Source organism: Syngnathus typhle, linkage group LG19 (genome assembly GCF_033458585.1).
Source record: "Syngnathus typhle isolate RoL2023-S1 ecotype Sweden linkage group LG19, RoL_Styp_1.0, whole genome shotgun sequence".
Lineage (NCBI taxonomy): Eukaryota > Metazoa > Chordata > Actinopteri > Syngnathiformes > Syngnathidae > Syngnathus > Syngnathus typhle.
In genome coordinates, this window is record NC_083756.1 from 9569095 (window position 1) to 9592330 (window position 23236).

The 23236-nt window shown below is 41.0% G+C and overlaps 2 protein-coding genes and 1 long non-coding RNA gene across 5 annotated transcripts in view; 2 read left to right on the forward strand and 1 right to left on the reverse strand.

Annotated features, from left to right (window-relative positions):
- Nucleotides 1-3494: 3494 nt before the first annotated feature.
- LOC133143972 (acyl-CoA dehydrogenase family member 11-like) lies at nucleotides 3495-7423 on the forward strand. Of its 2 annotated transcripts, none has more exons than XM_061266304.1 (8): nucleotides 3495-3635; nucleotides 5588-5684; nucleotides 5799-5884; nucleotides 6020-6091; nucleotides 6208-6362; nucleotides 6440-6556; nucleotides 6674-6783; nucleotides 6863-7423. In XM_061266304.1, the coding sequence occupies exons 2-8, from the start codon at nucleotides 5623-5625 to the stop codon at nucleotides 6969-6971; spliced, it is 711 nt and encodes a 236-aa protein (XP_061122288.1). In that variant the 5' UTR covers nucleotides 3495-3635; nucleotides 5588-5622; the 3' UTR covers nucleotides 6972-7423. The 2 variants fall into 2 exon arrangements, with proteins under 2 accessions (XP_061122288.1, XP_061122289.1); XM_061266305.1 differs by having other exon boundaries at nucleotides 5588-5657.
- LOC133143975 (uncharacterized) lies at nucleotides 6837-9926 on the reverse strand. Of its 2 annotated transcripts, none has more exons than XR_009710524.1 (4): nucleotides 9787-9926; nucleotides 9104-9685; nucleotides 8871-8984; nucleotides 6837-7046 (listed from the first exon to the last, which is right to left on the reverse strand). It is a non-coding gene; the product is annotated as an uncharacterized LOC133143975 (long non-coding RNA). The 2 variants fall into 2 exon arrangements; XR_009710523.1 differs by having other exon boundaries at nucleotides 8771-8984.
- The window catches only part of LOC133143967 (WD repeat domain phosphoinositide-interacting protein 4-like), a 60273-nt gene continuing 46950 nt past the window's right edge, over nucleotides 9914-23236 (forward strand). Inside the window, exons 1-3 of the mRNA XM_061266295.1 lie at nucleotides 9914-10170; nucleotides 11113-11201; nucleotides 13078-13152. Of these exons, the coding sequence (XP_061122279.1) occupies nucleotides 10070-10170; nucleotides 11113-11201; nucleotides 13078-13152 (265 nt within the window). The 5' untranslated portion in view covers nucleotides 9914-10069. The remainder of the gene's footprint in view (nucleotides 10171-11112; nucleotides 11202-13077; nucleotides 13153-23236) is intronic.

The following is a 23236-nucleotide window of genomic DNA, read 5'->3' on the forward strand; positions in this document are numbered from 1 at the left end:
ACAAGAGAAATATTTTTTATTTTCTGCTTGCAACTGTACCGTCCAGAGCGCACACGGTAAATACAACCCATTGTTTTTAAAAAGAAGTACTTTTGTAGCCCTGAAAAGCGAGTGAGTGTGGCGGTTGGGGGGCGACGTCGAACTCGGCGTCTGCTTTCAGCCACAGACGCCGAATTTCGACGATTCTCCCTGGTCAACGGTTGTAAATGATCGCGTTGATTAAAAAAGATAACTTTATTTAACTCTAATTTACATTTGATAGACGTCAATTGGCGGAACTTCCGCCAAAATTAAAATCCGAAACCTGCGATGGCGGCGAACGAGACACAGCGGATAGTAACACGACGAGTAAGAAGAGAAATATTTTTATTTTCTGCTTGCAACTGGACCATCTATAGCGTACACGGTAAATACAACTCATTGTTTTTAAAAAGAAGTACTTTTGAGTACTATTTGAGAAGCACTGCCCTAACCCCAATACTTATGTTAAATTTTACAATCCAACACCACCCTTCCTCCCCCCGCTCCCAGAGACTCGGGCCCAACAGAAATGCATCCGTCCTTCCTTGCTTTCTCCAACAGGTACATATTTACTTTAGGATGTTTCATACTTTTACAAACTTTTTGATAATTGTAAAATGTTTTACTTTTACTGATATTTTTGTTTTTGTTTCATTCTTTGACAGTGAGAAGGTTGCAGAGATATCCTATGTCGCTGCAAAGTAAGAAAATAAGTTATTTGAAGGTATGAAACTAATTGGTGTCTCTGACTAGGTAATTTTTGTATATTATTTCTGTTTCTGTTCATCTCAGAGTTTGAAAAAATTATGATTGAGAGTATGGTGTATTTAATACAGATAGTGTCAAACGTCCACAATGTTGTGGAGACACATAAAACATGGAACTATCCGATTGCCTCAAAAGACGCCCTAATCTTAAGGCAATTTGAAATAAACCAACCGCAAGTACGACGGTCCTCGGTAAGTAATAATGCTATTTGCTTTCAACTGGGATATAATCCACTCTTAATTCATATCATAATTTCTGTTCATAATTTGTCATATACAGATTAGAACGCTGTCTCTAACTGGAGGAAAGAATTTGAGGGCATGCACCAACACCCCTAACCCCAACCCCCTAGCCCCTAGCCCCAACCCCCTAGCCCCCTAACCCCCTAACCCCGACCCAAACCCAGACCCTGACCCTAACCCTTTGATTAAGAAAATATAAAATAAAAAATTAAAATTTATAAAATTTAGTTGATTGGCATGTCGTACAACCACGACAAAGAGTGGACGGTTGTCCGTCGGGGACGACAGCGCCAGCTGTTTAACCAGGGGCGGGGGCGGGGTATGGCCACGGGTGGAAGGACCGTGCGTTGTCCTCTTCTGCCGGGGGGGGACGTCAGTTCCCCAATCCTGGCAGGGGGTGGACTCAACGATCCAATCCTAAGCCTAACCCCTAACCCCAATACTTATGTTAAATTTTACAATCCAACACCACCCTTCCTCCCCCCGCTCCCAGAGACTCGGGCCCAACAGAAATGCATCCGTCCTTCCTTGCTTTCTCCAACAGGTACATATTTACTTTAGGATGTTTCATACTTTTACAAAGTATTTGATAATTGTAAAATGTTTTACTTTTACTGATATTTTTGTTTTTGTTTCATTCTTTGACAGTGAGAAGGTCGTACAGGTATCCAATGTATATGAAAAGTAAGAAAACAAGTTATTTGAAGGTATGAAACTAATTGGTGTCTCTGACCAGGTAATTTTTGTATATTATTTCTGTTTTTGTTCATCTCAGAGTTTCAAAAAATTATGCTTCGGGGTATGTCGTATTTAATTAAAATAGTGGAAAACTCCCACAATGTTGTGGGGACACTTAATGGAGATATCCGATTGCCTCAAAAGACGCCCTAATCCTGAGGCAATCGGAAACAAACCAACCGCAAGTACGACGGTCCTTGGTAAGTAATAATGCTATTTTCTTTCAACTGGGATATAATCCACTCTTAATTCATATCATCATTTCTGTTCATAATTTGTCATATACAGATTAGAACGCTGTCTCTAACCGGAGGAAAGGATTTGAGGGCATGCACCTACAACATAATGGAAAGGTTTGAATACACATACAAGCTTAATATATATAGCATATATTGGAACGGACAACAGTGGACTTTAACAATGCGGCGGTGCATTTTTTTTTTCTTTTTCTTTTTTCTCCTGTTGCAGACTTTTCACCAAAGCAATAATGGCGCTTTTTAATATGCAGGGTGGTGGCCGTCATGGGAAGATGGCCTTCCGAAAGACGGCCTTCTTTGACGTTGTGAAAGATAACTTCAAAAGAAATAAAAATCTCGATTTGTTATTAGAATTGTGTCATGTTAGTGTGTGACTGAACTGGGTAATTGTCCCATTCTGACAGGAACTTAATTAATATGGTTTGTCTCATTAAAGTTCTATATAGTCTGACTTTATTTCTTAATTACTTACAGCGTAACCCAGTCAATAATGGGCGGTGCCATTGAGCTAGGTCCCTTGAAACCATGTTTAACGTTAGGCTTACATTGAAATGTTATATACATCAAAATGTGGTCGCAAAAATGCCTTGAATTGTTTTTCTGTGGCTTAGCAAATTTCATGCGTCATCTAATATTAATATCGCAAATTTACCCTTTATCCTCGGTCTGTGTTTGCAGAAGCAGTCCAGGTATCGTACCCGGCGGCAAAGGAGGATTTGTTGAATAAATATATTGCGCTGAAACTTAAACAGGCCCCAGGGCGTTGTGGTGGGGGTCATGTTAAAAAATAAACAAAAATAAACAAATTCTCTGTTGAATATTTACTTTTTTGAATTTTGGCCTTTTATGTAAATAAAAATATATTTTCACATTTTGTTTTTGATAATGTTTTCAAAAATGCATTTATTTAGATTTGCAGTTAGCACCAATATATGCATATCTCTGTAACTGAAATGAAGTTAGAAGTCCAAAAACACACTGTATATTTTCCAAAACATCCTGGAACTACACGAAGGAGAGGATTACAGGTTAAATGTATTGAAGTTGAATAGACGTCTAGATGTTCAAATCGCGCTAATAGCTATTAGCCATCATTCGAACGTCTACTCAATAAACGTCTAAAAAACTTTCACATAAAAGATGTCCATAATATAGACGTCTTTTAGACGTCTAATAGTGTCAGTCAGTCAATAAACTTTTAAATTTAGCCGAGACGTCTGGTTAGCATATAGACGTCTATTAGACGTCGAAATGTTGTTGCTACAAAATCTTAACAGATTTATTGGAAGTAATTTACGTTTCTTTACCATTTTGTGATTCACATTGATGTGTGTAGTGATAATCCAATTCATTTATTCTTTTATAATTTCATTTTGTCAGTTATTTAATTTACTACACGGAACCTTCTATACGAGCAAATGTTCATGGGAAACGTATAAGCGACGTGATTTCCGGTCCACATGTCTGACTTCACTCCGACATACTACTGAATTTATTCAACGTTATCTCTTAAAAAAAATTGATTTGCGTTAACATGAAGCTTCTTACGCATAACATGCTGACTTCTCACGTCAAGGGCGTCACCAACGGATACCCGCTGCTAATCAAGGTAAAAAATAACGTGAACCGAAAGCGGGACAAACCGCGATAGACGCCGCTTGCTATTTGTTTTGGTTGCTGTTACTATTAACAAACCGCAATAGACCCCGCTTGCTATTTGTTTTGGTTGCTGTTATTCATATTATTAAAGTAAGTTACACATAACGGTCGTAACTCCTGAAAATATGAGTACGCATTGCTTAGCGACGAATAGTATATAAAAGTAACGTTTTGCCTGACCCTAGCCTAGATAGACGGACAAATACATTACTTATAGTAACTAAATAATTTGTAGAACAATTATGTAAAAGTGGAGCCGCATCACACCTGAGGTGTTGGGAATCACTTGTCTAGAAACCCTCCAATTTTTAAACCAACCATTAAAATGTCACTTTTACATGAATATGTGCTCATCATTTCCGTTTGCAGCCAACGGAGGTGAAAGTGAACGAGGTGGACTTCAACGCGCAATTTGTCAAGTCAAGTCAAGTTTATTTGTATAGCCTTTCTTCTTTGTTGTCAATCGCACATCGCATTCAGCCATCCTGCCCAACACAGTCAGTAAAATTCATAATTGACGACACATCGTTTGATGCGATGGTGCAATCCTTGATGGTGTGTTATTGTCAAATATTGTTTGTTTTTTAATCTCCATCGCGGACCGGACGTCATACGGAGGCAGTATGACTGCGCATGCGCACTATGGATCCGAAGCGCAGAACGGATGCGCAAGACACGTCAGCTATATAAAGAGCGAGAGTTGTTTTCTTCCTATTAGTTTCAACTCACAGTTTAATTAGCAGTTTCAATCAGCAAATAACAAAATGCGTATTACAGGTAATATTTTATTTCACAACACTTTGCCTTGTTCCTTTGGTCTCTGCTGTTCATCCTAAAACACAAAGGCGCTCTTTAAGCAATGCGACAGTGAGCGCCCGGCGCGCTGCGGTTGCGCGACCGCACCAAATTAAGCTCCCTGCGCAGTGCGCACTGAGGTCCACTTAAATTTTAGAAAGTACATCAGGACTTTAAAAATATCTTCTAAATTTCAGCGACGGCTCTGTCACAATAATCGACCAGCCCGGTGCAGTTGGGCGGTCGGCGGCGCGCTACGGTTGAGCGTTCTCTCGCGCGCTCTCTCTCTCGCTCTCTCTCGCTCTCGCACACACGCAAACCGGATATCATAAGGAGGCCGCCATTACAGATGCGCAGAACGGATGAGCAAGACACGTCAGCTATATAAAGAGCGAGAGTTCAGTTCTCTACCTAAATCCGTATTACAGGTAATATTTTATTTCACAACACTTTGCCTTGTTCCTTTCTTCTCTGCTGTTCACTTCAAACACGCTCCATGCGCACGGAGCGCGGTGGTGCGTTTACGGGCAGTCGGAGAAATCAACGCCAACCAAAAAAAATTACATCCAGCCTAGTTAAGACCATACCAAAGACTATCAAAATGGGACCCATTGCCTCCCTGCGTGTGTGACGATCATTGGGACTTAAAAAAAAAAAATATATATATATATATATATATTTTTTTTTTAAAACTCATAAAAATTGGGTGCGTATTATACATGGGTACAAGCTTTTTTCCAGCATCAGCATGCCATTTTTAGGGGTGCGTACTATACATGGGGGCGCACTATACACGGAAAAAAAACGGTAATTTAGGCGTCTTTAGGCGGAGCCCCTTTCATGGAAGTGGAAACAGGAAGACGGGCCTTTTTCCAGAATCCAATCTGCGTCAAGATGCCCTGATCTGACCCCTTCAAATAGTCTTGTTTTGTCACCCCGAGCGACAAAATGGAAACATTTCAGGAAATATGAATCAGCGTCTAGTCGCTCAGCAGTCCCTCACGGACTGGCTCGGCTGTGCTTTCCAGCTGGGGCCGCATTTCCTAGCACTTGTAGAAAGGTCACAGTGGTGAGACAGTCATTCATCATTGTTTGTGTGGTTCTCAGGTGCGGGGCATCCTCGATGCAAAGTGGCCATTGTGATGTGTAGGAGCGCCCCCGAGGAGACCGGCAGCAGGTCGGCGGACCATTCATCGTCTTCCCAGTACACCCCCCCCGATTGTTTTGTCAAATGTCATTATTTGGTGCTCAGAGATGAGAGCTAAGGCTAAGAGATAATGGATGTTTTTTGTTTCCTGTCGTCTAACACTTGTTGCAGACATGCCAGACACACTATGATCCTGGTGCCAATGGACACGCCGGGCGTGAAGTTGATCAGGCCTCTCACAGTGTTTGGACAAGAGGGTACGAACACAGCGTGGCGCCCGGACCAAAAACCGCTACTGCGTGTTGGCCACTCGCTGGACAAATGCACAGCGTGAGTGAAATGTCGACGCTGGGATTTTTATGAAGCGGATATCTCCGTCTCTTTTTCCAAAGACGCGATCCACGGGGGCCATTTTGAAGTGCACTTTGAGAACGTGCGCGTAGCCGCCGCCAGCATTATATTCGGTAAGTGGCGGCGACTCAAGTATGGCTGTAGTTTTTAAATGGACATAAATGAAGCCACCTGTCATATTTGCTGCCGTCATGTGTGCTTTTCTCTCTGAATGTCATCTTGTTGGCAGGCGAGGGTCGAGGCTTTGAAATCGCTCAGGGACGTCTGGGTCCGGGCCGGCTGCATCACTGCATGAGAGCCGTGGGCCTGGCGGAGCGGGCGCTGGAACTGCTGTGCCAACGCGCAGCCTCCAGGCGAGCCTTTGGCAAGAAGCTCTATCAACACGTAGGCCAGCGATGCTGATTTAAAAGCTTCTGTCGCACCCTAGTGGACATCACGTGCCATGACGTGTGTGCGTGCAGGAAGTGGTCGCTCACTGGATCGCAGAGTGCCGACTCCTGATTGAGCAAACGCGCCTCCTCACACTCTGTGCCGCACATGCGCTCGACACGCTCGGCAGCCGTGCCGCACGCAAGCAGGTGAAAGAAAAGTCACTATTCGACGTTCATTTCTTCTTCTTTTTTTTTTTACATATTTTTGGGAGAATTTTTGCACCCCCTCCCCATTTAGCCATTCAATTCCCTTCATTTGTGCAGATTGCGCTGATCAAAGTGGCAGCGGGCAGAATGGCGTGCAAAGTGGTGGACTGTGCCATCCAAGTGTTTGGGGGTGCCGGTGTTTCTGGAGACTTCCCTCTGGCGCAGATGTGAACTTGTACTTTGATTAAGCAGCCAAAGTTAATTTGTATAGTGACCCCCCCCCCCCCCCCCCCCCTCCCTTTCCAGGTATTCCTACGCAAGAACTCTGCGTGTTGCTGACGGACCAGATGAGGTGCACTTGTCCACCATCGCCCGTCTGGAGCTGAGGGATCAATTGGCCAAAGCCAAGCTGTGACGTCTTCATAACGTGACTTCCAACCGCAAGCACAGGAGGTCTTTCACATTTGGATTCCGCTGCGGTGACTTAAGACTGCAAGACAGGAAATAGAACAAAGGGTGCATTTATTAAATAAAAACACACGGCTTTGGTAATTCCAGCGACACACACAAAATGCGCCCTGCAACAATGTGAGGCCAATTTCCTGTGACCTCTCAAGATAAACAGTGACCCATGCGTATGTTTAGGAGAAAAGGCAATTTAGCTACGCAGTTGCTAAATGATCATAGTGCCAAGTAGCAAACCAGTGATTCTGATGTATTGGTACAATATGACAAGTCGTGTGTGTTATGATTCATAATCTTATTTTGTGCTGTTTGCCCAGTGTCGAGACCTGCCCTTGGGCTGTACTTTGTCAAGTTTCTCTCACCTCTGCATAAAGTTTGTGACTGTAAGTCTACTAAACAAAACAGCGGTGGTTATATGCCGTCTGCCGCATCGTGGCCACGTGACGTGTGCGTGACGTCGATGGGCGGAACGTCCACCCTAATTCAAATCCGTGGGCATAGTTAGCTTGTTTAAAAGGGAGTGGGCAGAAAAACGATTCCATTTATTTAAATCTATTTTGAGTGCGCACCATTATGTCAATGCATAACAACTGTAAGTATAATAAACAGAACAGCAGTTGCTTTGCAGCTGACGTCAGCAGCCGCGCACATTAGCTTGGCGGCCATCTTGCCGGTCAACGACTCACACGCTTTCTTGTTACATCTGCTGCTATTTGAGCTTGATAAACCAAATCTTAGCTTTTATAGATTTCCGGCAAACATCCAAAAAGGCGATAAATGGATCGGGGCGATTCGTCGTGAACAATGGAAACCTACGATTTACACAAGGATATGCAATGAGCACTTCATATCAGGTATGTAAACAAACTATTCACCCTTGATTTGTTTCACAAAATGTGAAATAATACAATATGGGATGATACAAATATGATTGTTGAAAATGCTGCGTGCATTTTTAGAAAGGCAGCAAGAGCAGCAAGGCAGGGAATGGGATGATTTCTTCAGTTCACCCCCCCGTTTTTATTTTTGGTTTATTTTTTCATGATGCTTCATCTGATTGGCTTGAAAACGTTATCAATGTAAATATTGAACTTCATATTGGAATTAACAATTAATTCTCATGAGTGAATGCATTAGGAAATTTCAAAAAAAATTATGAACCTTGTGAAACAATTTTTTTTTAATGAAGCATTTTTGAACAAGAGGCTTTTTGTTACTTCATTTGGCACAAGGTAAAATCCACATTGATAAAATTTAAGCCATTGGCACAAGGTTAAAAATTTTCAAGCCAATCAGATGAGGCATCATGCAAAAATAAACAAAAAATAAAAATGATAGCAACCTGAACAGACAGGTACAGTATCTAAATGATTTCACTCTATTCAGTTTTTGAATATGTCAAGTCATGAAATGCCATTACGAAACAAATTGAACTGGGTATATCCCCTTCAACAACGTGCTTAATTATTTATGGTAGTCACTATGAATAATGTTATTGTTTAATTGTTTCAGGTGCAAAAAGCGAAGATCCACTATCCCCAGACTATGTGCCAAGTATGTTTGAGGATACCCAGTCACTTCAAAAACCAAAACTCAAATGATCAATGAAGATCTTTGAGAGAAGACAAAATCTCAAGCAGCGCAATAGTGACCGCGAGAGGGCATTGGCAGCAGCAGCAGCAGCAGCAGCAGCAGCAGCAGCACTTGTCAATATTTCCCAGTCTGTCCCTTGTGAAAATGATCAACTACCCGCTGGTGAAGATGTGGTGCACGCTGAGATTCGAAAAGAAGGCATGGTGACTACTGCCACACAGACGGATATCACTGGGGAAGCAATGGATTCCCTCACTGCAGAGTGTAAAAATCTGCGTGCGGAACTTGATGAACTAATTCGCCCAGCTCTTTGTTGAAACCAAGTTGTTGATGTTGCTTGGCCCCTGGACTCTTCTTCAACCGCAGATATCTGAAAAACATTTGAATAAAAATTGTTGTCACTATGATTAGATTATTTGTAACAGGTTGGAGAACAATCCATTATTTATGATATAAATATTAATTACTAAGTGCGAAAAAAATACAAACCTGCTCTCTGGTAATGGAATGTAACTTTCCCACCTCTGACCGGCATTTTAGTGCAAGTTCATCTGTGCTGAGTTTCGTATTGCCAGAATCGTGCAGCTGTGAGAGAGGTACAGGAAGCTTTCGCTTCACTGCCCTTGGCACAAAGTTGTCAGCATAGTCAGGGACAATGCTCAAAATTGCTAGTCTTCCACCACATTCAGACAAAGCCTTGTAAAAGGCAGCTTTCTGCTCTTCAGTTGGTGGAGGAACATTCAGCAGTTTTCTCGCAGCACTTTCCTCAGGAGTTGAAACTTCTGACTTTCGTTTCTGGGCTGGACGGGCAAAATCGATATTGCATCCTTCAGCATATTCTATGTGCGACGCGGATGGTTTCAGCCACTGACAAGGTAGTGATGTGCATGAAGTGGCCGTCTTCATACGTATTAATGTCTCCAGGGCGAACAGGGATGATGCTGCTGAATGTGAACATGTTTCACCCAATCCAGCCATGCAGGTACAGTGGCATCACAGGATCTGACCATCTTTCGCTATTGCTACCCAAGGTCTGAGGGGAGGATCATTCATCCGTTGAGAGTGTTTGACCTGAAACAGATAATATCACATACCTTATATTATTATCAGTCCCTAATTTGGATATAATATACAAGGCTAGACCTCTTACTGTCAACTTATGCATATTTTACCTGGCATTTGGTAAGATTTCTTCATTGGATAGCAAATCAGCCATAATTCGGATGAAATCGGTGAAAATGTAGCGCCGAAATCAAACTGAATCCGTACGAACACGTAGGAACGAGCTGACAGGTTGACCGCCAAGATGGCGGCATAACACAAAATCACGTGATAAAATCACCTCTATAGACGTCTGCCACGTCGTGGTCACGTGACACGGACGTAACGTGTGGGCGGAGCTTCCGCAAACATTCAAATCCGAGAGCGCGGCTCGCAACAGGTAGCAAGGCGGCAATGCCGAGCGACGCGACGCGACGCGACACGACACAGCGACGACTAACAAGAGAAATATTTTTTATTTTCTGCTTGCAACTGTACCGTCCAGAGCGCACACGGTAAATACAACCCATTGTTTTTAAAAAGAAGTACTTTTGTAGCCCTGAAAAGCGAGTGAGTGTGGCGGTTGGGGGTGGACGTCGAACTCGGCGTCTGCTTTCAGCCACAGACGCCGAATTTCGACGATTCTCCCTGGTCAACGGTTGTAAATGATCGCGTTGATTAAAAAAGATAACTTTATTTAACTCTAATTTACATTTGATAGACGTCAATTGGCGGAACTTCCCCCAAAATTAAAATCCGAAACCTGCGATGGCGGCGAACGAGACACAGCGGATAGTAACACGACGAGTAAGAAGAGAAATATTTTTATTTTCTGCTTGCAACTGGACCATCTATAGCGTACACGGTAAATACAACTCATTGTTTTTAAAAAGAAGTACTTTTGTAGCCTTGAAAACCGAGTGAGTGTTGCGTTTGGGGGCGACGTCGAACTCTGCATCTGCTTCCAGCCACAGACTCCGAATTTCGACAATTTTTTCTGGTCAACGGTTGTAAATTATTGCGTTGATTAAAAAAGAAAACTTTATTTAACTTTAATTTACCGTTTTAGATAATATTACGTCCAGTCATGTGACGCGGACGTGACGTTGAAATTTGAATTCGTGGGCGCGAATACAAACTCGGCGATTATCAACAGAAATATCTTTAATTTCTGCTTGCAACTGGACCGTCTAGAGCAGGGGTGGGCAAACTTTTTGACTCGTGGGCCGAACTGGGTTCTAGATTTGGACCGGAGGGCCGAACCAGGAGCAGATGGACGTAGTGTTTAAAGAGAGTTACTTTTGTGTAGTTTGACTAAAGTTGTCGATGTAGCCAGCGTTCACTGTAATAGCAATGTCTAGCTGAGTAGCTAACCCTAGCTGAAACGTAGTTGCGTTGCGTTGTATCTGTGTATGTTGGTTGAGGCTAAATGTTAATGTTTAATTTCATTCCTTTAGGTTCCACGGTATTTGTTGGCTGTATGTCTTCCACTGTAAGAAGAACGACTATACAAACCAGTTGGAGGCTCGCTTCATTGATCACAACGGTGAGTACCCCTTTCTTCCTCCATTTATGTTCAACACCTCCTATTTCATGTCTAACAGTAATTGATTTAACACATAACCATAAGTAAATTGAGTGTGGGCACTCTCAAGTTAACATATGTATAATATATATATATACTGCCTAATCTGTCACCGAGTATATTGTTGCAAAGTAATATAAGAAAAGATCCAAAGTTGTAATTCAGAATAGTTTTCAAAAGAAGGCCATTAGAATTATATACAAATCTGTAATACCCTGAACATAATAACAAGCTATTTCTTAAATCCCAAATTCTTCAATTCAAAGATTTGGTCGATTATCAGACTGCTCAAATGATGCTCAAAGCGAAGCTAAACTGCTAAAGTGTTTAATATGGCCTATCAGGGCTGAAGTCAAAATCTGGCACCATCATGTGGTGAAATTTGGAATTGCGGCACATCCAATTTTGCCTGGGAACAAACGGATTAAATAAGTCTTACTTCTCTTCTTGCCACTCCTTCTCAAACAAGTAAATTGCCCATTTTGCGCAGTAGATGTTCTGTTAATACCTAGTATTTATACAAAGTCATAATTTAAATTACTTTCAACATTCATTCATCCATTCAAGAAAGATCCAAAGTAGTAGTCCAGAATAGTTTTGAAAAGAAGGCCATTCGAATTGTAAACAAATCTGATTACCTTGAACATGACAACAAGCTATTTCTTAAATCCCAAATTCTTCAATTCAAAGATTTGGTTGATTATCAGACTGCTCAAATGATGCTCAAAATGAAGCTAAACTGTTTACCTAAAAATATTCAAAAGCATATTCAAACTATGTCTAATTCAGAACATTCATGTTACTCCACTCTCTTATTACCAACTTCTATCAATTCAACTAAGTGTTTAATATGGCCTATCAGGGCTGAAGTCAAAATCTGGCACCATCATGTGGTGACATTTGGAAATGCAGCGCATCAAATTTTGCCTGGGAACAAACAGATTAAATAAGTCATACTTCTCTTCTTGCCACTCCTTCTCAAACAAGTAAATTGCCCATTTTGTGCAGTAGATGTTCTGTTAATACCTAGTATTTATACAAAGTCATAATTTAAAATACTTTCAACATTCATTTATCCATTCAACCACTGTTACTCCACTCGCTCTGATTACCAACCTCTATCGATTTAACTAAGCGTTTAATACATCCTATCAGATCTCAAGTTAAGATTTGGCACCATACTTACCGTATTTTCCGGCCTATAAGGCGCACCGGACTATAAGGCGCACCTTCGATGAATGGCCCATTTTAAAACTTTATCCTTATATAAGGCGCACCGGACTATAAGGCGCACCATTATTGCATCATGTCAGATTTTTAATCCAAATCAAATCATTCTCCATTTTATCTTTTTTATTTCAACTTCAGACGGAAAAAATTACTTTATAATCATAAAATAATGATCCATAGTCTTTTTGAGTCATGATTCATAGTCTTCAGCGGGCCACTTATGATTGATTTCATGACACAATACTTCGGGCCAGTTTGAATTTAGGAATTTGGTCCATATATAAGGCGCACCGGACTATAAGGCGCACTGTTGGTTTTTGAGAAAATTTTAGGTTTTTCGGTGCGCCTTATAGGGCGGAAAATACGGTAGTTGAAATTTGCAATTGCAGCAAATGCAATTTTGCCAGGGAACAAAAATAGATTAAATAAACTAAATGAGTCTTACTTCTTCCAATTAAATAAATTCACACTCCTTTTCAAAAAAAGTAGTTTAAAACGAGGGCCCCTCCCTCAACCTTTAACCCTAACCCCGCACATCACATTGTGTTTTATCTGCCTGCGAATGTTGGTTGAGGGCAAATGATAAAGTTTTCTTTCATTCCTTTAGGTTCCACCGTGTTCGTTGCCTGTATGTTTGAAGGATACAAAGTACAACGCTTGCACGTTGGCGAAGACGTCTTCGGTGAGTCCTTCCTTCCTTTTTATTCATGGGAAAGTCACAGACAACAATAGCTAAAGTAACACATTGTTAGAGGTAACTACATTTGTCTTAAATTGGATAGATTACTTGTTCCCACACCTTTTCGAACAAGTAAACTGGCCATTTGTGCAGGAGATTTTCTGTTTATACCTAGTATTTATACAGTCATCATTTAAATGCACAAATAAGATTCATTCACTCACTCATTCATTCAAAATATCCAAAGTTGTGTGTGCTATGTGTAGATGAGAATAGATCTCATGTTACTCCACTCGCTCATACGACCAACCTATCAATTTAGCTAAGCGTTTAATATGTCCTAGCAGGTCCCAAGTCAAGATTTGGCACTGTGCTTTGTTAAAATTTGCAATTGCAGCATATCCAATTTTGTAGTTATTGTGTTCACAACTAGTATTTATCCAAAATCATAATTGAAATGACTTTATTCATCCATTTTGGAAATTCGGAATTCCAGCAAATCCATTCTTCCCATTAAATGAATAAGTCTTACTCCTTCCCATTAAATAAATGAAATAAGTCTCTCTTCTTCACAGTCCTTTTCAAACAAGTAAACTGGCCATTCCGTGCAGTAGTTTTTGTGTTCACACCTAGGATTTATCCAAAATCATAATTGAAATGACTTCATTCATCCATTTTGGAAATTCGGAATTCCAGCAAATCCATTCTTCCCATTAAATGAATAAGTCTTACTCCTTCCCATTAAATAAATGAAATAAGTCTCTTCTTCACAGTCCTTTTCAAACAAGTAAACTGGCCATTTTGTGCAGTAGTTTTTGTGTTCACACCTAGTATTTATCCAAAATCATAATTGAAATGACTTCATTTATCCATTTTGGAAATTTGGAATTCCAGCAAATCCATTCTTCCCATTAAATAAAGAAGTCTTACTTCTTCCCTTTAAATAAACGAAATAAGTCTTACTTCCCACTGCTTTTCAAACAAGTAAAGTGCGAGAGGCTAAGAGGCTAGGTGCTAAGAGGCTAGGTGCTAAGAGGCTAGGTGCTAAGAGGCTAGGTGCTAAGAGGCTAGGTGCGGTTAGGTGCTAAGGTCTGATGTGGTTAGGTGCTAAGGTCTGATGTGGTTAGGTGCTAAGGTCTGATGTGGTTAGGTGCTAAGGTCTGATGTGGTTAGGTGCTAAGGTCTGATGTGGTTAGGTGCTATTGTGCTAAAGGTGCTAAAGGTGCTATTGTGCTAAAGATGCTATTGTGCTAAAGGTGCTATTGTGCTAAAGATGCTATTGTGCTAAAGGTGCTATTGTGCTAAAGATGCTATTGTGCTAAAGGTGCTATGTGCTAAAAGTGCTAAAAGTGCTTATTTGCTATGTGCTAAAAGTGCTAAAAGTGCTTATTTGCTATGTGCTAAAGTTGCCCTCGGGGGGCTAGGGGTTGGGGCTAGGGGGTTGGGGTTAGGGGTTAGGGGTGTTGGTGCATGCCCTCAAATTCTTTCCTCCAGTCAGAGACAGCGTTCTAATCTGTATATGACAAATTATGAACAGAAATTATGATATGAATTAAGAGTGGATTATATCCCAGTTGAAAGCAAATAGCATTATTACTTACCAAGGACCGTCGTACTTGCGGTTGGTTTATTTCAAATTGCCTTAAGATTAGGGCGTCTTTTGAGGCAATCGGATAGTTCCATGTTTTATGTGTCTCCACAACATTGTGGACGTTTGACACTATTTGTATTAAATACACCATACTCTCAATCATAATTTTTTCAAACTCTGAGATGAACAGAAACAGAAATAATATACAAAAATTACCTAGTCAGAGACACCAATTAGTTTCATACCTTCAAATAACTTATTTTCTTACTTTGCAGCGACATAGGATATCTCTGCAACCTTCTCACTGTCAAAGAATGAAACAAAAACATTGGCATTGGAGACTTCCGGTCTGAGAGGACGCTGGCGTCCCGCTTGTTCGCCGCTTCTCCTTCCTTAGTTCTAGTTTTTATGCGATTTAGTATCTTTTTTTTTCAGGTTTAGGATTGGATCGTTGAGTCCACCCCCTGCCAGGATTGGGGAACTGACGTCCCCCCCCGGCAGAAGAGGACAACGCACGGTCCTTCCACCCGTGGCCATACCCCGCCCCCGCCCCTGGTTAAACAGCTGGCGCTGTCGTCCCCGACGGACAACCGTCCACTCTTTGTCGTGGTTGTACGACATGCCAATCAACTAAATTTTATAAATTTTAATTTTTTATTTTATATTTTCTTAATCAAAGGGTTAGGGTCTGGGTCAGGGTTAGGGGGTTAGGGGCTAGGGGGTTGGGGCTAGGGGGTTGGGGTTAGGGGTTAGGGGTGTTGGTGCATGCCCTCAAATTCTTTCCTCCAGTTAGAGACAGCGTTCTAATCTGTATATGACAAATTATGAACAGAAATTATGATATGAATTAAGAGTGGATTATATCCCAGTTGAAAGCAAATAGCATTATTACTTACCAAGGACCGTCGTACTTGCGGTTGGTTTATTTCAAATTGCCTTAAGATAAGGGCGTCTTTTGAGGCAATCGGATAGTTCCATGTTTTATGTGTCTCCACAACATTGTGGACGTTTGACACTATTTGTATTAAATACACCATACTCTCAATCATAATTTTTTCAAACTCTGAGATGAACAGAAACAGAAATAATATACAAAAATTACCTAGTCAGAGACACCAATTAGTTTCATACCTTCAAATAACTTATTTTCTTACTTTGCAGCGACATAGGATATCTCTGGAACCTTCTCACTGTCAAAGAATGAAACAAAAATATCAGTAAAAGTAAAACATTTTACAATTATCAAAAACTTTGTAAAAGTATGAAACATCCTAAAGTAAATATGTACCTGTTGGAGAAAGCAAGGAAGGACGGATGCATTTCTGTTGGGCCCGAGTCTCTGGGAGCGGGGGGAGGAAGGGTGGTGTTGGATTGTAAAATTTAACATAAGTATTGGGGTTAGGGGTTAGGTTTAGAGAGTCAGAGTCAGAGTCAGAGTCAGCTTTATTGTCAATTCCTTCATGCCAAGACACACAAAGAAATCGAAATTACGTTTCCTCCATCCCACGGTGACGAGACACAGTACACGAGTAACATACAAGTAAACAACGGGGGAGAGAGTTCAGGACGCCAAAAGCCTGAAGATCACAAACTTCGCCAGAGGCGAGCAGTGCTTGCATCCCACCACAGAGTCCCGGCACCATTCGTCACGGATGTAGACACGCATTCCACCTCCTCGCGATGTTCCCCTCGTACAATGGCCCGGTCCTCCCGATAGCACACTAGCCGCTCCAGATGCACAGCAGTTACGCACTGTCCGTTTCACAGATCTCAGCAGGCATGTTGATGTCCAGCGATCGAACGTTCGCCCGAAGAAAGGAAGGCACGGCCGGTCGAGCTGGGTTGGCCGCCAGCCTGGCCCGGACGCCCCCGCTCTCGCTTCAGGACGGAGCAGACCGAGCGCCTTTAATGTCCCTGCTTCAAAGTCCAGATCGCCACAAAACTCGCTTCCGCCGATGTCGAGCTGAACCAGCCCGCTGTACTTGTAGCACAACCCGGTGCGACGAGACGAACACACAAAAGTGTCGGACAAAACCACATTAAACGACAAAACAAAACACCGTTCGGGACAGAGAGAGGCCGCGCCGCCATCTTACTTCCTGTTGGATCGTTGAGTCCCCCCCCGGCAGAAGAGGACAACGCACGGTCCTTCCACCCGTGGCCATACCCCGCCCCCGCCCCTGGTTAAACAGCTGGCGCTGTCGTCCCCGACGGACAACCGTCCACTCTTTGTCGTGGTTGTACGACATGCCAATCAACTAAATTGTATAAATTTTAATTTTATATTTTCTTAATCAAAGGGTTAGGGTCAGGGTCTGGGTTTGGGCCGGGGTTAGGGGGTTGGGGCTAGGGGCTAGGGGGTTGGGGCTAGGGGGTTGGGGTTAGGGGTGTTGGTGCATGCCCTCAAATTCTTTCCTCCAGTTAGAGACAGCGTTCTAATCTGTATATGACAAATTATGAACAGAAATTATGATATGAATTAAGAGTGGATTATATCCCAGTTGAAAGAAAATAGCATTATTACTTACCAAGGACCGTCGTACTTGCGGTTGGTTTGTTTCCGATTGCCTCAGGATTAGGGCGTCTTTTGAGGCAATCGGATATCTCCATGTTTTATGTGTCCCCACAACATTGTGGGAGTTTTCCACTATTTTAATTAAATACGACATACCCCGAAGCATAATTTTTTGAAACTCTGAGATGAACAAAAACAGAAATAATATACAAAAATTACCTGGTCAGAGACACCAATTAGTTTCATACCTTCAAATAACTTGTTTTCTTACTTTTCATATACATTGGATACCTGTACGACCTTCTCACTGTCAAAGAATGAAACAAAAACAAAAATATCAGTAAAAGTAAAACATTTTACAATTATCAAATACTTTGTAAAAGTATGAAACATCCTAAAGTAAATATGTACCTGTTGGAGAAAGCAAGGAAGGACGGATGCATTTCTGTTGGGCCCGAGTCTCTGGGAGCGGGGGGAGGAAGGGTGGTGTTGGATTGTAAAATCTAACATAAGTATTGGGGTTAGGGGTTAGGCTTAGGATTGGATCAAATAAATGCATTTTTGAAAACATTATCAAAAACAAAATGTGAAAATATATTTTTATTTACATAAAGGCCAAAATTCAAAAAAGTAAATATTCAACAGAGAATTTGTTTATTTTTGTTTATTTTTTAACATGACCCCCACCACAACGCCCTGGGGCCTGTTTAAGTTTCAGCGCAATATATTTATTCAACAAATCCTCCTTTGCCGCCGGGTACGATACCTGGACTGCTTTTTTTTTGTTTATTTAAAGGAAAGGTCGACATGTAACCTCAAAGTTTCATGGACTGGCCTGACTCAGTTCAAGAACTGTTTTACAGCAGGTTCCTATAACATTACATACATTTCAATACAATATATACAATATATATATATATATATATCTTATTGTTAATGGGTGCAAGTTTGATTTGTTATTAAGAAATATGTGTATAGCCGTTTAAATTGCATAATAGAGGTGGCGGATCTGATTTGAAGGGGTATCTTATTCCAGATTAAAATAGATGTGCGGATAAATGAGTTATGACCAAAATTGTTTTGGTATGCTGGGATTCGGATGAGGTCCTGTGTAACTGAGCGGGTGATGCGGGCCTGTCTTTCATTACGGCCTGGGATGAGTGAATTAACTATAGGTGGGAAAGAATTTATATGTAGTTGATGGAAGAGTTTTATTGCCATGAGAATTGTGTAATTCTGAAAGGTTAGTGCATTGGAGCGTGCAAGTGACTTGCAGTGATGGGTCCAGATTGATAGTCTGCCATGTATTTTGTATGCCCTATTGTATAGTCTGGCTATAGGATCCAGAGTTTCTTTTGTGGTTAGAGACCAAATGGGAAGACAGTATGATAGGTTAGACAGTATGATAGAATGTAGATAAATATTTGAGACATTATGGGTGAGATATGGCCTGATCTTGTTATAGACATACATTTTCTGTTTGAGCTTATTAGTGAGAGTGTTAACATGTTTTTTGTAGGTGAGGTGGGAGTCTAAGTGCACTCCAAGATATTTATATGTGTTTGTGACTACTAGAGTTTGATCGGATAGAGTAATGGGGACAGTTATGGAGATGTTTTTCCTAGGTGAGTGGAAATACATTATTTCAGTTTTTTTTATATTGATCGTCAGATGGTTTACTTTTAGCCAGTCATGTAGGAGCTGGAGATCAGAAGTAAGTTTGGAGTTTATGGTTTCGATGTTCGGATCTGAGATGAAAATAACTGTCGTCAGCATATAATATGATTTGAGTTTGTTTGCATATGTTAGGCATGTCATTGATGTACATGATGAATAATAATGGGCCCAGTATGCTGCCCTGGGGGACACCCGTGGGAGATGGTAACGGAGTAGATGTGGCCTGACCAATATTAACAACCTGGATTCTATCCGCGAGGTATGATGAGAGTATAGTTAACGCTGAGGGGGAGAGATGAAAGGAAGCTAGTTTGTTATGGAGTATTTGGTGATTAACTGTGTCAAAGGCTTTACGGAAATCGACAAAGACTGCTCCTGTGATGTGGCCTTTATTAAGAGAAGTGCGTATATATTCTGTGAGTAGTAGCTGTGCAGATAGTGTAGAACGAGCTGATCGGAAGCCAAATTGTGAGTTGTTGAGAAGGTTGTTTGTTTCAAGATGTTCTATAAGTTGTTTTGACAGGGTTTTTTCTAAAAGTTTTGATATAGGTGGGAGGATTGATATGGGACGGTAGTTGGATAGGGTTGTTCGGTCGTCTGATTTAAATATGGGGGTAATTTTTGCTTTTTTCCACGCAGTCGGAAATATGGAATGTCTTATGCAGAGATTGATTAAATGGAGGATTAGGGGTAGGAAGCTACTGGCATGGGTTTTGTAGAAGTCTGTGTTTAGTTCATATATGTCTTTGGCCTTTGAGTTATTGAGTGAGCTGAGAATACTGGATAACTCTGAGAGCGTAATCTCAGAAAAGGTTAGCTTGTCTGATGAGGGAGTTATAGGTGTGGGTGGAAACGGAGGATCAAAGTGTTCTGTTAGTTCTTTAATAGAGGTGATGAAGTAATTATTAAATGCATTTGCAATCTGTTCCTGATCAGTAGTGAGTGTATTTTGTAAAGATATTTGTATGTTGTTATTTGTATTTTCATAAATTTGCCCAGTGATGGATTTTAGTGTCTGCCAGAGGATTTTGGGGTTCGTGGCGGCCTGAGTGATTTACTTCTGGAAGTAAGTGGTTTTAGCTTTACTTATCTCTAAGGTGCATTTATTTCTAAGATGTGTGAGAGCTGTTTTATTTTCAATAGTTTTTATTGACCTATACAATTTCAGTGCAGTGGTTTTCTGTGCGATTAGATTGAGAATATCTGAGTTTATCCATGGTAATTTATTCCGTCGTAGACTGAGTTTTCTGGTAGTAGTGTATTTTTTCCGTATGGCTTCTATAAGATTCTGGAAATCTGCTGAGATTTGTTCTGGGTCGGTGAGTGCTAGTTGATTGCTCCAATCAATATTCTTTATTTCGGTTTCATACTGTGGTAGCTTAGATCTTGGTATATTTGAAATAGTGCACTGTTGATGATTTTTCCGAGGTTTCGGGTTTTTCCTAACTGTGTATATGAGACAATGGTCTGATACAGCTACGTGGATGACTCCTGTTATGCTATATTTTGCGGGTTGATTAGTGAAGATGAGATCAAGACTAGAGCTGCGAGTGTGACATATTCTAGTTGGTTCTTTTATCAGTTGGTGGAGTCTTAATTTTTCTGCCATGCTTTTTAGCGGTTTGGATGATTTGTCTTTGTAGTCTAGGTTCAAGTCGCCAATTATGATATATTCCTTTGTTTTTATATTTTTTATAATGTTGGATAGATTTTTAATATAATCTGTGGGGTTTGAGTTTGGCGGCCTGTAACTGGCAATAACTGTGATTGCATGTTGGTTGGTAAAGCTGATGACCAGTTGCATTGTTTCAGTTTCTGTTGTGATTGGGGTTACTGTGTGTGCATATAGTTTGTATACTAGTAATAGAATACCACCACCAGGTTTATTTGGTTTGCTTCTGCAAACACAGACCGAGGATAAAGGGTAAATTAGCGATATTAATATTAGATGACGCATGAAATTTGCTAAGCCACAGAAAAACAATTCAAGGCATTTTTGCGACCACATTTTGATGTATATAACATTTCAATGTAAGCCTAACGTTAAACATGGTTTCAAGGGACCTAGCTCAATGGCACCGCCCATTATTGACTGGGTTACGCTGTAAGTAATTAAGAAATAAAGTCAGACTATATAGAACTTTAATGAGACAAACCATATTAATTAAGTTCCTGTCAGAATGGGACAATTACCCAGTTCAGTCACACACTAACATGACACAATTCTAATAACAATCGAGATTTTTATTTCTTTTGAAGTTATCTTTCACAATGTCAAAGAAGGCCGTCTTTCGGAAGGCCATCTTCCCATGACGGCCACCACCCTGCATATTAAAAAGCGCCATTATTTCTTTGGTGAAAAGTCTGCAACAGGAGAAAAAAGAAAAAGAAAAAAAAATGCACCGCCACATTGTTAAAGTCCACTGTTGTCCGTTCCAATATATGCTATATATATTAAGCTTGTATGTGTATTCAAACCTTTCCATTATGTTGTAGGTGCATGCCCTCAAATCCTTTCCTCCGGTTAGAGACAGCGTTCTAATCTGTATATGACAAATTATGAACAGAAATGATGATATGAATTAAGAGTGGATTATATCCCAGTTGAAAGAAAATAGCATTATTACTTACCAAGGACCGTCGTACTTGCGGTTGGTTTGTTTCCGATTGCCTCAGGATTAGGGCGTCTTTTGAGGCAATCGGATATCTCCATGTTTTATGTGTCCCCACAACATTGTGGGAGTTTTCCACTATTTTAATTAAATACGACATACCCCGAAGCATAATTTTTTGAAACTCTGAGATGAACAAAAACAGAAATAATATACAAAAATTACCTGGTCAGAGACACCAATTAGTTTCATACCTTCAAATAACTTGTTTTCTTACTTTTCATATACATTGGATACCTGTACGACCTTCTCACTGTCAAAGAATGAAACAAAAACAAAAATATCAGTAAAAGTAAAACATTTTACAATTATCAAATACTTTGTAAAAGTATGAAACATCCTAAAGTAAATATGTACCTGTTGGAGAATGCAAGGAAGGACGGATGCATTTCTGTTGGGCCCGAGTCTCTGGGAGCGGGGGGAGGAAGGGTGGTGTTGGATTGTAAAATTTAACATAAGTATTGGGGTTAGGGGTTAGGTTTAGGATTGGACCGTTGAGTCCACCCCCTGCCAGGATTGGGGAACTGACGTCCCCCCCCCGGCAGAAGAGGACAACGCACGGTCCTTCCACCCGTGGCCATACCCCGCCCCCAGCCCCCGCCCCTGGTTAAACAGCTGGCGCTGTCGTCCCCGACGGACAACCGTCCACTCTTTGTCGTGGTTGTACGACATGCCAATCAACTAAATTTTATAAATTTTAATTTTTTATTTTATATTTTCTTAATCAAAGGGTTAGGGTCAGGGTCTGGGTTTGGGTCGGGGTTAGGGTTAGGGGGTTAGGGGGCTAGGGGGTTGGGGCTAGGGGCTAGGGGGTTGGGGTTAGGGTTAGGGGTGTTGGTGCATGCCCTCAAATTCTTTCCTCCAGTTAGAGACAGCGTTCTAATCTGTATATGACAAATTATGAACAGAAATTATGATATGAATTAAGAGTGGATTATATCCCAGTTGAAAGCAAATAGCATTATTACTTACCGAGGACCGTCGTACTTGCGGTTGGTTTATTTCAAATTGCCTTAAGATTAGGGCGTCTTTTGAGGCAATCGGATAGTTCCATGTTTTATGTGTCTCCACAACATTGTGGACGTTTGACACTATTTGTATTAAATACACCATACTCTCAATCATAATTTTTTCAAACTCTGAGATGAACAGAAACAGAAATAATATACAAAAATTACCTAGTCAGACACCAATTAGTTTCATACCTTCAAATAACTTATTTTCTTACTTTGCAGCGACATAGGATATCTCTGCAACCTTCTCACTGTCAAAGAATGAAACAAAAATATCAGTAAAAGTAAAACATTTTACAATTATCAAAAACTTTGTAAAAGTATGAAACATCCTAAAGTAAATATGTACCTGTTGGAGAAAGCAAGGAAGGACGGATGCATTTCTGTTGGGCCCGAGTCTCTGGGAGCGGGGGGAGGAAGGGTGGTGTTGGATTGTAAAATTTAACATAAGTATTGGGGTTAGGGGTTAGGTTTAGGATTGGATCGTTGAGTCCACCCCCTGCCAGGATTGGGGAACTGACGTCCCCCCCCGGCAGAAGAGGACAACGCACGGTCCTTCCACCCGTGGCCATACCCCGCCCCCGCCCCTGGTTAAACAGCTGGCGCTGTCGTCCCCGAC